Source organism: Phyllostomus hastatus, unplaced genomic scaffold (genome assembly GCF_019186645.2).
Source record: "Phyllostomus hastatus isolate PE091 unplaced genomic scaffold, TTU_PhHast_1.1 phas_contig_196, whole genome shotgun sequence".
Lineage (NCBI taxonomy): Eukaryota > Metazoa > Chordata > Mammalia > Chiroptera > Phyllostomidae > Phyllostomus > Phyllostomus hastatus.
The window spans coordinates 23495172-23513265 of record NW_025333709.1 but is presented as its reverse complement, the minus strand read 5'-3'; the positions used below and the strand labels follow the sequence as shown (position 1 = coordinate 23513265).

The 18094-nt window shown below is 43.2% G+C and overlaps 1 protein-coding gene across 3 annotated transcripts in view; it reads right to left on the bottom strand.

Moving 5' to 3' along the window:
* Nucleotides 1-1867: 1867 nt before the first annotated feature.
* The window catches only part of FAM114A1 (family with sequence similarity 114 member A1), a 60339-nt gene continuing 44112 nt past the window's right edge, over nucleotides 1868-18094 (bottom strand). For all 3 annotated transcript variants that reach the window (XM_045834513.1, XM_045834512.1, XM_045834514.1), the window contains 6 exons: nucleotides 14856-14947; nucleotides 12971-13132; nucleotides 11813-11952; nucleotides 9375-9447; nucleotides 7022-7075; nucleotides 1868-5305 (listed from right to left, as the gene is read on the bottom strand). In XM_045834513.1, coding sequence (XP_045690469.1) covers nucleotides 5180-5305; nucleotides 7022-7075; nucleotides 9375-9447; nucleotides 11813-11952; nucleotides 12971-13132; nucleotides 14856-14947 — 647 coding nt within the window. In that variant the 3' untranslated portion in view covers nucleotides 1868-5179. The remainder of the gene's footprint in view (nucleotides 5306-7021; nucleotides 7076-9374; nucleotides 9448-11812; nucleotides 11953-12970; nucleotides 13133-14855; nucleotides 14948-18094) is intronic.

Sequence of the window (18094 nt, the reverse complement as noted above, 5' to 3'; positions counted from 1 at the left end):
TTGCCTTTGGTTCTTGTTTTCACTTTTAACAGTTCAAGAGTCATTTATTAATATTTTCATTATAAAATATCTAAATATTGCAGATAACACTGGCGTGCCCTTCAGTTGGTGTGTCAAATTCTGATACTCTCTCCCATCCCGTCTACCCTGCTCAAAAGCATTGTTAATAGTTTTGTGTGTATTTTTCCAGATCTTCTTCAATTGGGGGAGTGTGCATGCACGCCTGGGTATGCATGAAGTATGTTTGTGTGTGTGCATACGTCATTTTAGGTAAATATACTATAAGTACCATACTGTAGCTTTCTATTTACAATGATACATCTTGGGCTCTGTTAGCACAGAGATTTCATCTTACTCCACAACAAATTGATTTCTCTCTCTCTCCCTTCCCCCACCTCTGTCTTTCTCTCCCCTTCCCTTTCTCTCTTAAAAAAGAAAAGCTCATGCTCTACACAGGTAGTAGAGGGTTAAAGATTTTTGGGAAGGGTAGTGAAACACAAATGGGCTTCCCTGGCACCATGCAGGGGGGTGGGAGGAGGAAATGAAGCTATTTTAGGAGCAGCGAAGGCACCTGTGAGACAAGGGCAGCCATGAGAGGACGAGGAGAGGGGGTGCTGGGTTGGTGATGACCAGGAAGCTGCTTGGTGTGAGTGTCTGTGAAGCGGTGGGGAGGCCTGCGGTGAGCACAGCCCACGGGCCCAATACCCTCGCATGGCTTCATTCTGTGTCTCTCTAGTCCCAGCTTGTTCTTAGTTTCATGGCAACAACCACGGCCGACGACCAAATCTTTCAGCTATAAATCCACCTCACGGCATAAACATACAAGTGTTCAGATGTCTCCAAAAATAACATGACACACTCCTCTTTCACTAGAAGACTCTGTATAAATGTTTAAAACGCTAGTTAGTCAGGTCACATGGACCTGGGTTTGAATCCTGGCTCTGTCTTACTAGTTGCGTAACATTAAGTGAGTTATATAATTTCTCTGGGTCTCAATGTTTTTCTTGTAGTAATATCTACCAGAGCAGGTAATTATGGAAATGAAATGGAATAAAACATGTAAATCATTCAGCACAGTGCCCAGCACATGGTAAATACGTACTAATTATTTTTATTTAAGTTTTTTGGATGAATTGTTTTCTGGTGAGATAAACGGAGAAAGGAGAATATAAATTATAGAGAAAGAGAAGAGGAAGAAGGACTTCACAAGCAGACCCTGGAAGAGAGGCACTTAATGACTGTCAGAAAAAAAAAATCCCGAGAGAGAAAAAGGATGAAGATGGCAGGGATTCAAAGGCAGAGGCTGAGCTTTGCTTTCTGCCAAGGTTTCATCCATCTGGCCTTGGCTTCTACGCCGGTTTTCCCCTCCAAGTGGCAGCTCCGGAAGCCTAGTGCTGCGACGCAGTTCAGGGTGACACGGCGTCTCTGAGTCACCCTGAACTTCTGTGCTCTGGGCAGGCATGCAAGAAACGTCCGTGTTCTGCTTCTGCAGTACGGCGTTCCTGGGAGACTAAGAGCAGAGAGGGGCCTGTCAAGTGAGTCGGCAGTGACCACCGGTAGACCTAATCCTGTTTCTTTTTGGCTGACAGCTCATGCAGAGAAAAACACTCTAGGATCCAGACAAGGTAAATGTAGCTGAAGTCCCAACACAAAATCCCAACCTTGCATAATCAGCCTGTGTTCACAGCCTACCAGGATCTGAGATGCCAGAGATACCAGAAACACAATCAATACCTTTCTCACTGCTGGGCTGTAGTAATGTAAAATCACTGCTGAGGGCAAAGTGCTCCAAGGGTGGAATAAGTCAGATTAGTTTTTGGACCTAAGCAAAGACACACAAAATAAATAAATAAAAAGAACAGCATGATGTCTTTCCTCAGCTTTGTTTATTAGCAGATATTGAATGGAGCATCTGTTACAGATGAGCATATAGAAAAGGAACATATAAACCCGAATAAATAATGAAATGTCTAGGAAAATGAAACGAATGGTTAACAAAGATTTCTTTTTTTCCCCCTTTGTCTGAATCCACTCCTACAGCTTTTCCCATTCTAATCAACTACAAAAACTGGGCAAAATTACAGTTCTCTGAGGAGTTTCCAGGATGATCCCTTCTGATGTGCCTTTACAAACACAAGAATTTAAGAACCAAGTTGGAGCTGGATCTGAATATAAAAATGTAGGGCACGCCTGAGAAGAAGATCAAAGGGCAATTTTTACATTACAAAAATGACCTTAACCCTGAAGAATAATTGCTTTTATAAAATTAAATAGAGATTGAAGTCATGTAGTATGATCCACCCCCTCTGCTCCGCATGCATACATGTACATGCACATAAAATGTGTACACATATATGTTTTTTTAGGGGAGGAGAGAAATATGTTTATTTCATGTTTTTGCTAAGTGACCTAAGACACGTTGCATTTTGGACTTCTGGGATGACTGGTGTTGGAATCCGCCTGCTTTTGTTGCTCACTGAAGCGGGCAGTGAGCACCACTGAAGTGGCTGCTCATCTCGAAGGTGGCTTTCCAGACGTGTGCGAGCACCTGGGGCAGCTGACTGCTACAAAGACAGAAACGCTCTCATTTCTGGGTTCCGGTATCTACCCAGTAGTCAGCACTTTCCTTTAGGCTGCCCGAGGCCAGGGCTCCTTTCATCGCTTGTGAAGGCAGCTGAGATCCCTGGTTCCTGAGTTGGGATAAGGGACACGGCTCAGTCCTGCCACTGCCTCCAGCTACTCACACCACGCATTTAACCGTGCACTTCAAGTGCAGCCCAGTGTGAGACCCAGAGAAAAGAGAGACGCCTATTCTCAGGAGGGGAGGCTGTTTAAGACTGGACCCCTGCTTTCAGATTTGGGCCTCGATCTTGCCCTTTAGTGGCGTGCATATCAATACCCCCAAGGAATTTTCCTTGGACGTATTTTTGCTTTGAGTTTGAAATAGGCTTTTGATGCTTTTTATCTAATAAAAAGCACAGGCACAGAACTGCATTCATTATTTAGACTGGAACTTATTTTGCACTTGATGGAAGAAAAATCTGGCACTCTTATTCAGGGTAATGGCACAGAGTGAAATGAACCCAATTTATGTACAGGGTTATTGAAGGAATAGAAAGCTTTCAAAGTAAGCCTGCTAAATCATTCCTTCAGTGACTGACAGACATTTTGCCCAGATCGGGATCCTGTGCTTTGCCAGCTTTTAAAGCAAAGCAAAGGAGCAATCATTTAAAGTGACGGTGAAAAAACAGCACTGAAAGAGAGAAATCCTGGAGGGTGGATATATAGTGACTGAGTATTCTCTTTTAAATAATATAGTTCACAGACCATGAAGCTGGGCTCTGGGAATCATTTCTCAGTTCATATCTTTACCTGGCAACTTTCAGTATTCGATTAAAACACATGAAAATGCAACATAAATGATGTCACCCACTTTAAAAAGAATAGTTATCTCATTCTTCTATAGGTTTCTATTTTATTTCATGATTAAAATTTTGGTATGCACTGAATGGGTGTAGTTAGAGTTAAAGTCTAATTCTGGAAATCTAGCTTCTTTGAGATGATTTGTTTCTTTGGCATTTCCAGTGAATGTCTATAAATCTATCTGATGCTAAAAAAATCTGATGTGAAGAAATTGTGTAAGTCCTTTCCTCTCTGCTCCCCACATAAAACGTCTAAAATTTCTGAAGAGGTAGAACAACATTTTCATCAGCTAATCGTCTTCTAGATTTAATAACAGGAACATTTCAGGCAATCAAAAAGCAAGTAAACAAAATCTTTAGCTGATTCCTTGAATAGTATTTTTCCAGATTGTAAATAAATAGTTTTGATGTTTTCTATCTGGCCGTTTCAGGATGCACACCAATGAAGACACAACACAGACAAAGGAGTGCCTGTGTGGAACAAAGATAGTGTACTCCATCAGGGCAATAAAAGCAAACGCAAAGGCAGGGTTTCCCACACGTGGGAAAGTACAGGCTTTATTTGCCCTGAAGAGAGCCCCTGGGCAAGACATCCTGCAATGGCCTGTAAGGGCGTCTGAGAGAGAAACAGGATAGAGCACCCCACCCAGGACACAGCACGGGCCTTCAGGAAGAGAAGTGCCCGTGGGCAACGCCTCTCCTGGCTGCAGGCTCCTCTGTGCCTCCCTTCCCGGGTCAATACACCAGTCAGTCGGCCCGCACACCAGCATCTTCTGCCCCTTCGCAGGAAGGATGATATTTGCTCCGGGCGAGAATGATCTGTGTGTTCATAAAACAGCCCGACTCAGCCACAGTAGATTTAAAAATGTAGTCCTAGGAGTCTACCATGTTGAAATCCCTTTGATTTTCTATTTGAACACTTCTAAGATTTGTAATTGTGCTATCATGAATTTACGGTCATAAGAAGTCAATTTTAAACTAAATCCTCTGTAGTACCCCCTTTCATATACATTTTCATACCGTATACAAAGTTTGGGGTAAAAGAGTTCAGAAAGGGTGGGAAAATACAATAAGTTCAAGAGTAGACATTTTTAAAACCATAAATGTACCTTGTTCTTTAAATTTTTTAAGGTTTAGAAAATTTATTAGTATTTTAATGCAGTTTAAGAATTATTATAAACCCTCTTTCAGAATACTTGTCTTTATTGGAGTTAGATCATATTCCTCTATTGTGAGCATATAGTAGGAGCTCAATAAATGCTTGTTTCAAGAAGGAATGGCTCTAAAGAGATACTTATGTTCCCCTTTAACTATTATAGCTAAATCTATAAGTAGTGTTATCTTTGTCCAAGACATTTATGTAACAAAACTAAGTTTAGTATAGGAGTTGACTTAAAGAAATACTTTAAGAATAGAAAATTTAAAGGTGTAAATTTAAAGGATTAAAAATAAAGTCTAAGGTTTGCCCACGAATCTCCAAGTATATAGCACGCTTGACCAGGGAAACGGCAGTATTTGTGAATGAATTTCAGATTAAAGAAAATTATCAACACAAAGCTGTGTACATTTAAATTAACACCAAGAAAACACAATTATTTGTAAAATAACCGAAGTAATATTCTCTTTAAACTTGCATTCTCAATACTGTCTGTGCAAAATTGCTCGTAGTGTCCTCAGATGGGTGTCTGTGGCCAGATGCGTGGAAGGCAACGCCTTCAATGATACACGCAGCAAAGCAACGTGGCCCGCTGTTCCCTCTAACTGGGTGGGGTCTGGCCAGCTCCCGGCTGTGCTTCTGAACAACTGGTCTGGATGTGTGAAACCTGCAGAACGGGCAGCAGCAGCTGGAAGGCATCCTGGATGTAGGTCGTGCTATTGCAGCCCTGAGAGGGGACAGAAATGTGGTTCAAAGGGTGTTTTCATAGTTCAGCTCTGACAAATCTTCCAGTTTGACAACGTTCCCTCTCATCAAGCCCCACAATATTTTGTAGCATTTTTCTCGTAACATTGGTGGCTTAAAGCGAATGTAAACACATCCCTTGGGATGCAGTGTGTTTAGCTCTTAATGATCCATACTAACAGAGAGAAGAATTCACTCAAAATGAAGCAAGCCATTTCCATAAACTTTGAGGACACATCAGTGTGTTTATTCATGACCCAATATGTCTAGTCTTCACTATCCCCTTCCCGGATAGCTATTCCCACTGTCTTGAAATAACACAAAGCACAGTATGAAGAGGGCTCTGGTTTGCCCTAACTTACAGATGAATGAGTGAGAACGGCCTGCATAAAGCGAACTGGAAATACTGTGTATTATGTGTGGCAAACCTTGAACCCTAGCGTCCTCCCGTGAGCGTTGGTGACTCCACTTGGTTTGGGTGTTTGACGTTGCTGGGCAGGCTCTGGGGTGCTCTGACACACAGCAGCGTTAGAGGGAGAGGCCATATAAAGCTTCAGGTAACTAAAACATGAGGCAGTTCCACTGGGAGAGTGAATGAGTACTTGACCTTATATTCTCCACAACTGACACAGTAAATTAATCTGCTGATGCCTCTGGGTGGCCAGGGGAGGGAGAGACTTCCTTGTTCCACGTTCTGCCTCTGATTGCTGGGGTTGCCTCTTAACTGTGTCTGTTCCCCCACAACCTGCCCCCACACGCCTTGTCCTTTCTGGTTGACTCCATTCTACATGCGGCTCTGTCCTATACAATAACACCTGGTGCCACCACCTTGTTACTTTTTTTGGTAGTAACTTGGTAGTTTCCCTTAACAGTAAAGCATGACTCCTTAAAATGTTTCTATGTATATAATAGGTAGCCCTCTCTTACCTGAAGTTTTGTCAATTCCAAATTTTGCAATGGACACCTAATTCCAACTGCAAAAACCTACTGTATATTCATGGCCCATGTTTAAACTTAACTTGTTAGTCCTTTATGGCATCAGCTGGGTGCTCTGTGGCTACAGATAGGTCTGCTTCGTATTTTGTAGCCCCTAATGGTAGGCTCTTCCCCCACCAACCACAGGTAGAACGCTGTGCCTTCTGACTCGAGAATGTCTCTGAGCCTTTCTTACATCAATGTTTCTGGCACAGACAACGAGGGGTCAGGGCAGCCTCCTGTCTGTCTATGCTACAGAGTCCTGGTGTATGGAGAGGCCACGGAGCCAGTGGTTGCAGAGGATTGTGCCTCTGGTCACCCAACAGGCAGAGGGTCAACAGTCTACTTGTCATTCTGCCAGTCTGAAGCTTAGAGCCCACTAAATAAACCAAAGATTATTGTGAGGGAAGGGAAGTGCCCACTTTTAGGAAAATCACAGTGTCAAATCTGGTGTCAAACTTGGCAACAGAAATCTGCTTCTGCTGGAGAAAACAGCGACAGGAATAGCATGCAAGCTTTGCGTTTCTCTTTATCATCAGGAATTCTTGGAAATTACATATTGTTGCTTCACAGGGGGGTTTACAGCTGGTTGAGCTCCACAGATGCACTCAAAAAAAGACTGCTGATGATATTTAGAATCGTAGTAACACTCGCTGCCTGGGGAAAAAGTGTAGCTGTAATATTTGCTTTGATTCAGAAGCACTTTCTCCCCGGGTCCACTTACCTCTAACAATACACTATCGATCATGGGGTTAAGGACCTCAGCCTTCTTGTCGCTCTGCAGAATCAAAAGGGTGAAATGGACAGATTAGGTGCTCATACTGCACGGCCCGCCGCATGCAACGGCACGCACCCACTCTGCGGAGGGATCTCTTGGACGGAAAGGAGAGGAGAAGTGGAAAGGGTACTCTAGACCAGGCTTCCTATTGCTGCGTCCCCTGGATGATCTCATTTACTTTTGACAGAAATCCTAGGGGGTGGGTAGGTAGGTACCATGACAACCCTAATTTAAAGATGAAAAACGAGCAATCGGGAAGGTTGAGGAACTTGTTTAGGGTCACAAAGCTAGAAATTTAAACTCAGACTCTTTGACTACGGAAGACGTGCAGCAGGTCTGGGCGCAGGTGAGGGGAGTGAGGCCGAGTGGTAGCGGTGCAGGGCTGGCGCCTGTCTTTGCTTAACATTGTTTGGCATTCATTTTGATTTTTAAAAGTATTGCATTAAAATATTTCTCCAGATGACTGAAGTTGTTTCTTTGTCTTCTGGGGGAAGCCCCCTTAAACTCTGCAGGTGAGCTAAGCACTTTAATTACCTACATTAGTTCCAGCCCTGTTCATGAGTCTCCCCGCTCCTTCTTCATGTAAATGCAAAACATGGACATTTGGTTATAGGGTGTGTCTTTCAAATCAGCAGCAAAATGAAAACAACCTTAAATATAACTTGCAAACTGGTCTGCAGATTCCAGGTTTCAAAATGTAAAAACATGTAAAGCCAAGAATACAGAGCCTGATATAAAGTAGGTATTCAAAAATGAGAGCTAGCATTAGTATCACCGCTATTATCTCCACTATTGGTCCATCCATCAGCAGCCTTCTCTACCTAAAGCTTTTGATCTATTCTTAGACATTAATAATTAAAAGGACTGGGAAGAGAGAGGGCAATCTTAGTAGATGGTTTTCCTCACTGCACCCAGAAGACTTTATGGGAAACAAAAGTACAAGATGTAAATGAAATACATCTTCCCAGAACAGCCCCCTCTTACTGACATTACCCTACTGGGGAAACCATAATGAAATTTTGGTGAGAAAAAAAATCTTTAAAAACCCAATCACTTTAGTAAGTAACCAGAAAATCCATTATGGTTTTTGCTTTCATGTTTACTTATCAATAAACCTCTAAAATATAATAAAAATGAGGGCAGTAAAATGACACTGGTTTTCAGAGTCAATGAGATGTACAGGCAATTTCAATAGAGTCTGGAGAGCAATATACACTCATTAACTTCAAGTTATGAATAATGGCTGTTGTGGAGCACAGAAACAATGACTAGATGTAAACGATTCATCACAGTGCAAGATGAGGAGGACTGTTGGGGCGAGAGGCAGTTCAGTGAGCTCTATTTAGACTTAGCTTTTCCTTTCTCCAAAATAGCAACTTGTGTGTTTCTGATTTTGTGCATGCAAACATTTGTACACATTGTGCCTACATGGTTGACCCTTGAACAACATGGGGGTAGAGGACCTGAGCCCCCACACAGTCAGAAGTCTGTGGATAACTTCTGAGGCCCCCAAATCATAACTACTAATAGCCTACTGTTGACAGAAAGCCTTACAGATTACGTAAACAGTCAATTAACACATATTTTGTATGGAATATGTATTATATACTGTATTCTTACAGCAGAGTAAGCCAGAGAAAAGAAAATTTCATTAAAAAAGTCATAAGGAAGCTACATTTACATTATTTCTTTAAAAAAACCCCACATATAAGTGGATCCTGAGCAGTTCAAACTTACGTTGTTCAAGGGTCACACATGCGTGCGCACACACACACACACATACACACACACACAAGTTCAAGTATGACGCCTGTCTGCTGAGCTTTGCTACTCAAATTGTAGAATGTGGGTCAGAAACATTGTTATCATGCGGGAGCTTGGCGGAAATGCAGAATCTCCGTCCTCATGCCAGGCCTACTGAATCAGAATCTGCATTTTACCAAGATCTCCAGGCGGTTTGCTTGCACATTCAGGTGTAAGAAGCTCTGTGCTGGAGCTACCAAATGTGAAGAGGAATGGAGAGCAAAACTGCATATTCCCCGGAGCTGCTCAAAAACCCACCAACATCACAGAAGCCTGAGGCGGCAGTGTCAGGGCTAAACCCAGTCAGATGAAAGCCTGAGCTGCCTGCCTGTCCTTGGAGACGGTGCTCTGCGCCTAGTTTCAGCAAACATCCTGGCAGAGCTTCAGTTTTGTGGAGCTATCAAAGGAGGCCCTGGCTCCTCCACTTTTGACAGAAGCCCCTCGGAGACCCATCTCCTTTAAAAAGGTGGAAGAAGAATCGGTATTCCAATCTTACCCCAACAGTGGTTAAGGAATTTGTAAACTTCTTTGATAAGGAGGCTACTTCATTGCACATTGCAGTAGTTAATCTGAAATTAAAAAAAAAAGTGGTTTGGGGATTTTCAATAAAGTAAAATAATGTTACCATACAAGACAATTACTGACATTAATACCGTATTCCACTTAAAAGAATGGCACACAAATTTGAAGATGCTTTGTAGGAACATTTGTCTTAATAACCTTTCATGATTCACAAGCACAGTTTAATCTAATCCTGGTTTTCTTTGCATGCTTGATTGAAGGATAATTATCTAATGCAGGCTACCTCCTTTTAGAATCAAAACCTCATGCAGAAGAATACCTACCAGTCTCGAGCTCCACACGTAAAGGGATTAAGATTCTTGCCAAGTGGCTTTTCTCCAGCTTTTTGATCATTTTCAAATAATAATGGACATTGATGGAGGCACTATGTTAGGTACTTTTGTATAAATAATCACATTTAATCCTCATAGTGACCTTATGGGTAACATTATCATTCCCATTTTACAGATGAAGAAAATGACTCTCAAGGACGTGAGGGACTGATAATTGCACAGGGCACGCAGTAGGAAGTGACAGAGCTGGTATGCAGACTCAGGTGTCTCTTGATACCTGGATTGTTTTTATCAGATGCTTGAAGAGAAAGATCCTATAGAATACGTTTTAAAGACATATCAAAATTCCAAGCTTATTCCAGCCATTCCACTTCCAAGACTTTACCCCAAGAAAATAATGCAAGATGGACACAAATATTTCACTAAAGCAATATGTTACATTACAGATGGTGACAAAAACTGAAAACAACCTAATTACCTAACAACATGGGTACTGTTTGATTTTCAAAAATAATATATATGACTTTAATGAATGGTGATTAAAATGCGATTAGAAAAATAATAACTCAAAGTTACGAAAAGATCTAATGCAGCAAATAGAAGTAAGCTTTGTTCTGAAAAATAGGGGTCCTTGTCTAAGCTAGGTATTCAGGTTTAGTGAGCAGTATTCATCTATCTGGCCATCTGTCCATCCTCCATCCACCCATCCCTCCACCAAAACTTCTCTGCAGAGAGGGTCAGGAGCAAAGCTAGGAGGTGGCCCAGAGCCATTCTGCCTATGTGCTTAGGCGTGTGGGTGGAGAGGCACTTGCACAGACAGATGTGAGGTCTGAGTACCCTTCGCTGTGCAGCTGGCTAAGGATGGGACCATGGGGACTGCGAAGCAGAAGGAAGCTAAGAGCCCTGCTCTCCGTACACACGGTGGAACGTCAGCCCTCCCCTTCCAAGTCAGCACGGCAAACCTGAAACAGCACCTAGGTGTTTTCATCAGTGTTTCAAACTTTTCCTATTTTTCCTTTTCCTCTTCCTTCTACACACTGAAGCGAGCAATATTCTTTCCTAGGCATATTAAGGATAGGAACGCACAGTTCTTGCAACATCTTTGACTTTCACGTGTTTAGATATAGACTAGGTGACACGTGCTGACAAGTGAGGAAAAATGCCACTCATACTGACTTTTTGGAAGGTCCTTCCACTAAAAATTTGCTCCCCAGCCTATAATGCCAAATGCAGTAGTAAGCAAAGACTAGTTAGCTACTAAAGTAAATGAGTGAGTTGAGATGTGTGTGTATGTACCCAAGTGTTTTTAGGAGGCTCTTATTTCTGGCTCCTGTGTCTGTGTCACAATGAGACGATGTTCGGGCCCGTGCTAATTTTCTACACCATGACACACAGCCATGTGTATAAAAGTTAATGGCCTATTTTTCTACTCCATGCCAATTATTTCAACAAACTCCATGCCAACTAGTTTCATGTATATAAAGTTACATACATACACTTTTATTTCACTAGATAAACTAATAATAACTTGTATGTATTGGAGAATGTAACATGTGACAACACATGTCCACATGCATGCAGTGTACAGTGAACCGGCTCACTTTAGCCACCACCATCGACAAGATTCAGAGCATTTAGAGCTGGTGGAAGTCCCTGGGCACAGTGTGGGTTCGTCTGTATATTTTTGTGAAGCTTGCTGGGAAGTCACATTAAGGTTTCCTTTCAGTATCTGTGTGGTATCTGTTGAAAATGTGATTCCCCTCAAAGGTCTGTACTTCCAAGACTTGGGTCTATGAAAATAAACACTTACCGAGCTCTGAATGCCTTCCCTTAAATCTCTTTATAAATAATTCCTGAAGTGTCTAGCTAACTGTTGTTATTCTTGTTAACATTGTTCATTTCTTAAGACAGTCCTTGTTCCTTAACGTGACCATGAACACTGGAATTATCTGACTTGAAATCTGAATCTTTAGTAGCCTCTGTGTGTGTGTGTGTGTGTGTGTGTGTGTGTGTGTGTGTGTGTATTCAAATGGCATATACATGTAAAATTGGAAAAATAAGAATTTAAAATAACATTTACTTTATCAGAACGTTTGCTTGGTCCTGAGCTGGTTTTTCCTCTTCTTGCCCATGAAGAATCAATTCCGCTACTTTGTGAAGCTGCTCGATACAGCGTGCTGTGACTTCTGCCAGACTTTCAATGGACAGCATGTACACTTCCTGGAGTGGGCAAGTGAGTAAGACAATTATTCACTGAGCAGATGCTTAAAAAACCCCTGTGATATTAAAAATGTATATATAATTATTTTTAAAAGGTTTTATTTATTTATTTTTAGAGAGGGAAGGGAGGGAGAAAGAGAGAGAGAGAAACATCAATGTGCGGTTGCTGGGAGTCATGGTCTGCAACCCAGGCATGTGCCCTGACTGGGAATTGAACCTGCAACACTTTTGTTCACAACCCGAGCTCAATCCACTGAGCTACACCAGCCAGGGCATATATAATTCTTTAAGAAAAACAAATATTACCTGACAAGTTTACCCAAAGATTCATAGGCATGTCTAAGACTCTTCTAAGTGGAGGTGCGGCCGGGTCCCCGGGACGTGGTGAGCCTTAGTCACAGCTCCGTCCCTGGTCCCCAGAGCAATGCTGCACACACAGCGGGCAGGTGCTCCAGAAGGTGTGTGAGCGAGCGGCTGAATGAAATGGGCCTCAAGGAGCGTTTTTCTCAACATGAACTAATTTTAAAAATTAGTTCCTCTAAAATTAATATCTAGCGTGAGAGGAAGTTGTTGCAAACTCATTTTTGAACACAGGCAGGATATAAATTATGCACATGTATATTTATTAAACTAAAGAATAACAACTACAGTGATAAAATTTTTTTTGAAAAAAAAGTCTTCAATTAGCTCATTAATTGTGAGGCATAAAGACATTTTATGGTTTCAAATTTGCATACAAGATGAAATTTCACCCTCAAGGTAAATCAACTATATTCTTAAAGATCTGGGTTTCCTCCCCCCACATTTTAAATTATAATTGTAGAGCCATGGAGAAAAGCTACCATACCTATGCTAAGTCACGAATTATCTTGGCATGGAGACATTTTAGTGTTTATTGTACTAATACTCATATTTCTATAATAAAAATGAAATGGCTTTTCCTCACTTAAAATTAGGCTGCGAATAACATTAACATGATATTGCTGCTCTTCAGGTGGACAATCGAAAATAAACGTACCTCCACTGTTTTAGTTCTCCTTTCCTCCTTTTTGTCGTCTTCGGGGTTTTCAGGTTTCTCTTCCTTCTCTTCCTCCTTAGTTTTCTCCTCCGCCCCATCGCCCACACCCACTGGCACGACGGTCTGATCCTCTTCCACCCAGTCATGGGCCTTCTTCATGGCCTGCGAGGGCCCCCGGCCAAAGCAAGACAGTTACCGCGTGAATATGGAGACTCAGAAATTCCAGTCTCCAGACCAGGACCAAGTTGCCCGACACCATCAAGGCTGGTTCTCTGTGTATTTGAAGAACGGTGGGGCAACTCTGTAAGCTCCTTCCAAACACCTTGCTTTCAGATGAACATAAAGTAGGGAAAGGGGACGGAACAGAAAGTCTGGAGAGAACTATACAAGCCTAGAGGATTTTAAAAAAACCCACTCTAAAATGATACTCAGAGAAGAAAAAAAATGACGGTCACCTTGAAACAGTAATAGTATATTTTTCACTGTTCATGACCAACTGTAAAAGAATCACAGTACTTTTTTTTAATATAGAGGTTAGAGACTTAGCCAGGGCATCGCTAAAGCAGATTTCCTCATCCACCATGTCTCATGAAGCCCTCAGTGTTTCATGAGCCCAATAATACATCACGCCAGGAAGATGAGAGATGGCTCTAATCTTCTCTCGCCGCTGTGCTGGGTCTTCCGACCTCAGCGGGGAGCGGAGGGGGGAGAGGAGGGCTGTTGGAATGACTAGGTGCTGCTCTGGGACTGCTTTAATTTCACAGGAGTGCCTGAAAAATCATGTCTAAATCGGACAAGGGTAAATCACCCTTCCTATCTGCTTCTCCCTGCATTTAGAAAGGAAGCTTTTATCACCCCGGTTTAAGCTGTTTGCTTAAGTGAACGCTGTATCTGAATTTATGCTAAACTTCTCATCTGAAAGCTCACACATCAAACGTTTAATATGTCAGAGTGTCGAAGGGCAAGTTCCTGGTGTGGAGATTTGGGGAGCCGGAACCCAGCAACGCTGCCCCTGGTGCGTCCTCACGGAGCCACCGAGGTTTACCTGACCACTGTAAGTATAGCGGGGGGAGCCCACACACGCTCCCCGAGCGCTGGCAGGTGCTGCTTGGAGATGAACGAGGCAATTTCCCACTGTGTTCAGGTCCCTGACCTGCCAGGATCGGTGACCTCTCTCAGAGATGAAGAAATGACTCTTCCTCCCTCCTCGCTGCCTCACTCTGCCCTCTCCTCACCCACCTTGATAAGTGAGGGCCAACTCCTGCTGGCCAAAGAGAAGAAAGGGAAAACCAAAAGAGAGAGAGTAGGACAAATGACACAGTTTTAAGTAATGAGTGGCCAGTGTCCTCCTTAAGAAACTCCGAGGCAAGACCTTGCACTAACTGGCAAAGCCTGCTGTGGAACAGTTAGAGGGACCCAGGTGCCTGCAGCTGGGATGTGCTGAGCCGTGGTGCAGCCCCAGCATGCCAGGTGGGAGGGGGCTGACCTGGCTGGCGCACTTCTTCCCTTCTGCCGAATTCTGGCCTGTTGCTTTAGCGGGGGAGGGAGCTGGGATTTGAAAAAGCCCCTTGGTGCTTCTTTTCCCTGCTATGCCAGGGATAACCACTGCTCTGAGATAACATTCTATTTTGAGGAGAAGTGACTTGTTCAAGGTCATAAGGTAATTACTACTGAAGTTGCAACTAAAACACAGGTCTCCTGACAGTCTAGCCTGTTCTCTGCCATCACACTTCATTATGCAGCCTCCTTGGATCTTAATTACTGACCCCAGACTTCCCTCCACCCATGTGCCATTTGGGGTTTTTCCATTTCAGGTGGGTCTCTGGAATTTTCTAACTCAGACCTTCCCCTAAAAGGGAAAAACCCCCACGCAGACGGTGCTGACCTTATTGAGTTTGTCAGGCGTGGCTGCAACATGTAATTCAAAGAGAAGCTCTGTAAGCATGCTAGCAAATTCTCCTCCCTTTTCTTCTGAGCCTAGAAACAGAAAATGACAGAAGTAAGAAGCATGATTAATTTTTCATCTTTCAGAATGTGGCAGCTCCCCCAGCCTACAGCCTGCCCTCAGCTGCCAGGCAAAGATGAGTTTCACCCACTCTCGACACTGAAGAGAGGCAGCAGGCTGCTGGGGGCTGCTGGGTGCAGGGGCTGCAGCCCATGGCACTGGCTGTGGCGGCCCGGGCTGCTCAGGAGGCAACGTGAGGAGAGGAAGGGACATATCTGCCTTATTTGCAGCTATAGGTGGTCAGCAGCTACTCAGTGAAAAAGTGACTGAGTGAACAATGAATGCCATTTCTCAGGCCCGAGTGACCTGGGACAACACTGTATTGATGACTTAGAGTCTTGTAATGCCCAGCATTGCAACCCGGATGCCACCTGGGGCGCCCTTTCCTGTCCACAGAGCCGCCGTGTTGAGGAAGCCAAATTAGCCTCAGTGGAGGAAGTGGCGTCTGGACTGAGCCTTCAAGAATGAGAAGGCATGAGTTACACACACAAAAGAGAGTTGGGGGTGAGTGGGGGGAAGAGAAGTTGGGGTGGGGGAGAAAGAGAGAGAGAGAGAGCTTTCATCAAAAGCTGAGAGTCTCTCTCTGATAGGGAGAGGTCTTACTCTCACCCTCTCTGGGTTGGCAAACTCAGAGGGACAGGGGCACATCTGAGCATCGACAAGGTCTCGTTCCCAAACTGCCTGGTCCTTCTCATTCTGTGGGAGGCAGGGTCACGGGGTGGAAAGAGCCTGCACCTGAGCGTTGCAGGGTGGGTTCCACCCCGGCTCCAGGATTTAATGGGTCTGTGACACGGGGCCAGTCATGGGGCTTCTTAGCTTCCAAACTTTCCTCTGCACATGTAGGGTAATAAAAGCCACTCCTCTCCGCTCTAGCAGTGTTGTAAGGACCAAATAATATAACAAATGCAGAAGTATTTTGTAGACACTGAAGTTTCATGTAACTATATTGTTAAGTGCTACAAAGATACAACATTAGGAGATTAAAAATATTTAAGAATAATCAACACTGTGTTAGGAATTAAATACTTTGTACAGCCCCAACTTTTAAGGGTCCATTTATTCTATAAAACAGGAAAACACACCAATAGCTTCTGCCAAATATTTTAGAAAAAAATCAGAGAGAAATGGAAGTAGACAAAAACAGATGATAAAAATGTTGCAACAAAGAATACCTATTACTACAACTCTTAGTTTATGTATAAGGTGAGAAAACCTTCTCCAAGGCAATATAGAACTAGAAAGTAGCCTTTAAAAATCTCTTTATGACAGTGGTAAACCAAATGAGAGACCCATGGCCGTGTGGTAAAATTATACTCTGCTGGAAAGACAAACATGTAAATCATTAGCTAACGTTATTAACTGCCAGGGAGACTGATACTCAATTTATCTAAAAATGACAGTTTATTATATTTTTGGAGACCATTGAATAAATTATTTAGGTGTTAGGAAGCTTTTAGGAATGCAAGTGCTGACAAGAAAAACATTGATGGCAACATTCTAGTTTCTTCCCTAGTGCCGCTCCCGGACTGTCTGCTTGCCCCGCGGATACGTTGTAACGCTCCATCATAACTTGACTGATTAATGGCTACCCTGTTATTCTCTTCTCCTGGTTCTTTGAGCATCCAAATACCATTTCTTTATTAAATTAATTACAATTATTAGTGGTTTGATCATCTGGAGGTACCCTTTGGGAAAATGGATATGTTACAGGAGATTATAGGGTTCTGTCGCTTAAGGAGAGACAGATTTAGCATATCTTACACATGCTATTTAGGACTTTAATTTATTTTGTCATATTAAAAAGAATCTCAGTTTACTGAGGCTCTACACAGAGCCTGGAACACACCGTGCTCTCTCTGACAGGGTTGGATCAAGGTTCCTTCCCCAGAAGCTGCACTGGCTGGGGCAGCAACGCTGCCTTAACCTGCACCGGCAGCAAGCTCTCCTTGACGTTATGGGGAATTTGGGATCCCCTTTTTATCCTTTCTGAGTGAATCCCTAATAGGACCCTGGTCTACCTCAGGCATCCAGGAAATGAAGAGAAATAGCCTGGCTCTTTGTGGTGACTGTTAATCTGGAAGATAGGCATCTATACTATTTCATCCTGAGTCCAGAGTACTAGCTCCATGACCTTTAACAGCTAGCCTCATAGTTTCTTCATTATTAACACAGAGACAAGGCTGTCGTCCTTTGTGACTTTGGAGAAACATACAAATGCTCAAAAACATAATTCTCCAACAGTCTCTGTGATATTGGCCTCTTTCTATGCTTTGGTATAACTGATTCTTCTGTTCTGATGCAATGAGCATAAAGCTCATTAAACTGAAGGTCAGTGTGTGGGGCTGAAGGGGGAGATCGTATTTTAAATGACAGTTTGCAAATGCCTAGGATAATTTTGGCCTGAGCATCGAGGAAGAAGCATCGGGAGCACGTGTGTTTGAGCTCTGGTGAAAGGCACGGAACACACCTGGACACAAAAGACTCCGGCGACCTGACGGAACGGATGTACGTTGCCACTGCTCCGTGAGTGGGCGACAACCAGGGCACCCCTAAATGAAAGCTACAACTTACTACGCCTTTACTGTCTTCCTGGCATTGTGTGAGCACTTGAAGTAATAATCACAGGTAACATTTTTGAGCTGTTCTGTGGGCCAGGCACTGGCAAATACATATTTGTACATGTACTATCTGATTTCAATCCTCACAATAGCCCTTGAAAATATGTATCATTGTCAGTCTTTTACAGGTGAGAGACTGAGTTTCAGAAAGGTTACAGCACGTGTTCAAGGCTGTAGAGCATGTAAATGGTGCAAATGTTTCAAGTGGGACCCTTCGCGTGGTTCCAGAAGCCAGCTCTGTCCTGTCCACGGCTGCTTGACCCTTCGGCAGAACCGGCAAGAATGCCGTGGCTGTAGTGTGTAGTGATGCCATGAGTAAGAAATCACTGCCCACGTGCGTACCACGTGTTTTAGTACGTTCTGCTCCCAGATGGACAGCTTTATCACCAAGCATGCCTACCTTGGAGATCATTTTCCCCGCTCTGCAGGAAGACTTGCTTCTCACAAAATAGGTCCCAGTGTGCTGGGGGCCACGCCACGGTCTGGCTGGAGGGTTATCAG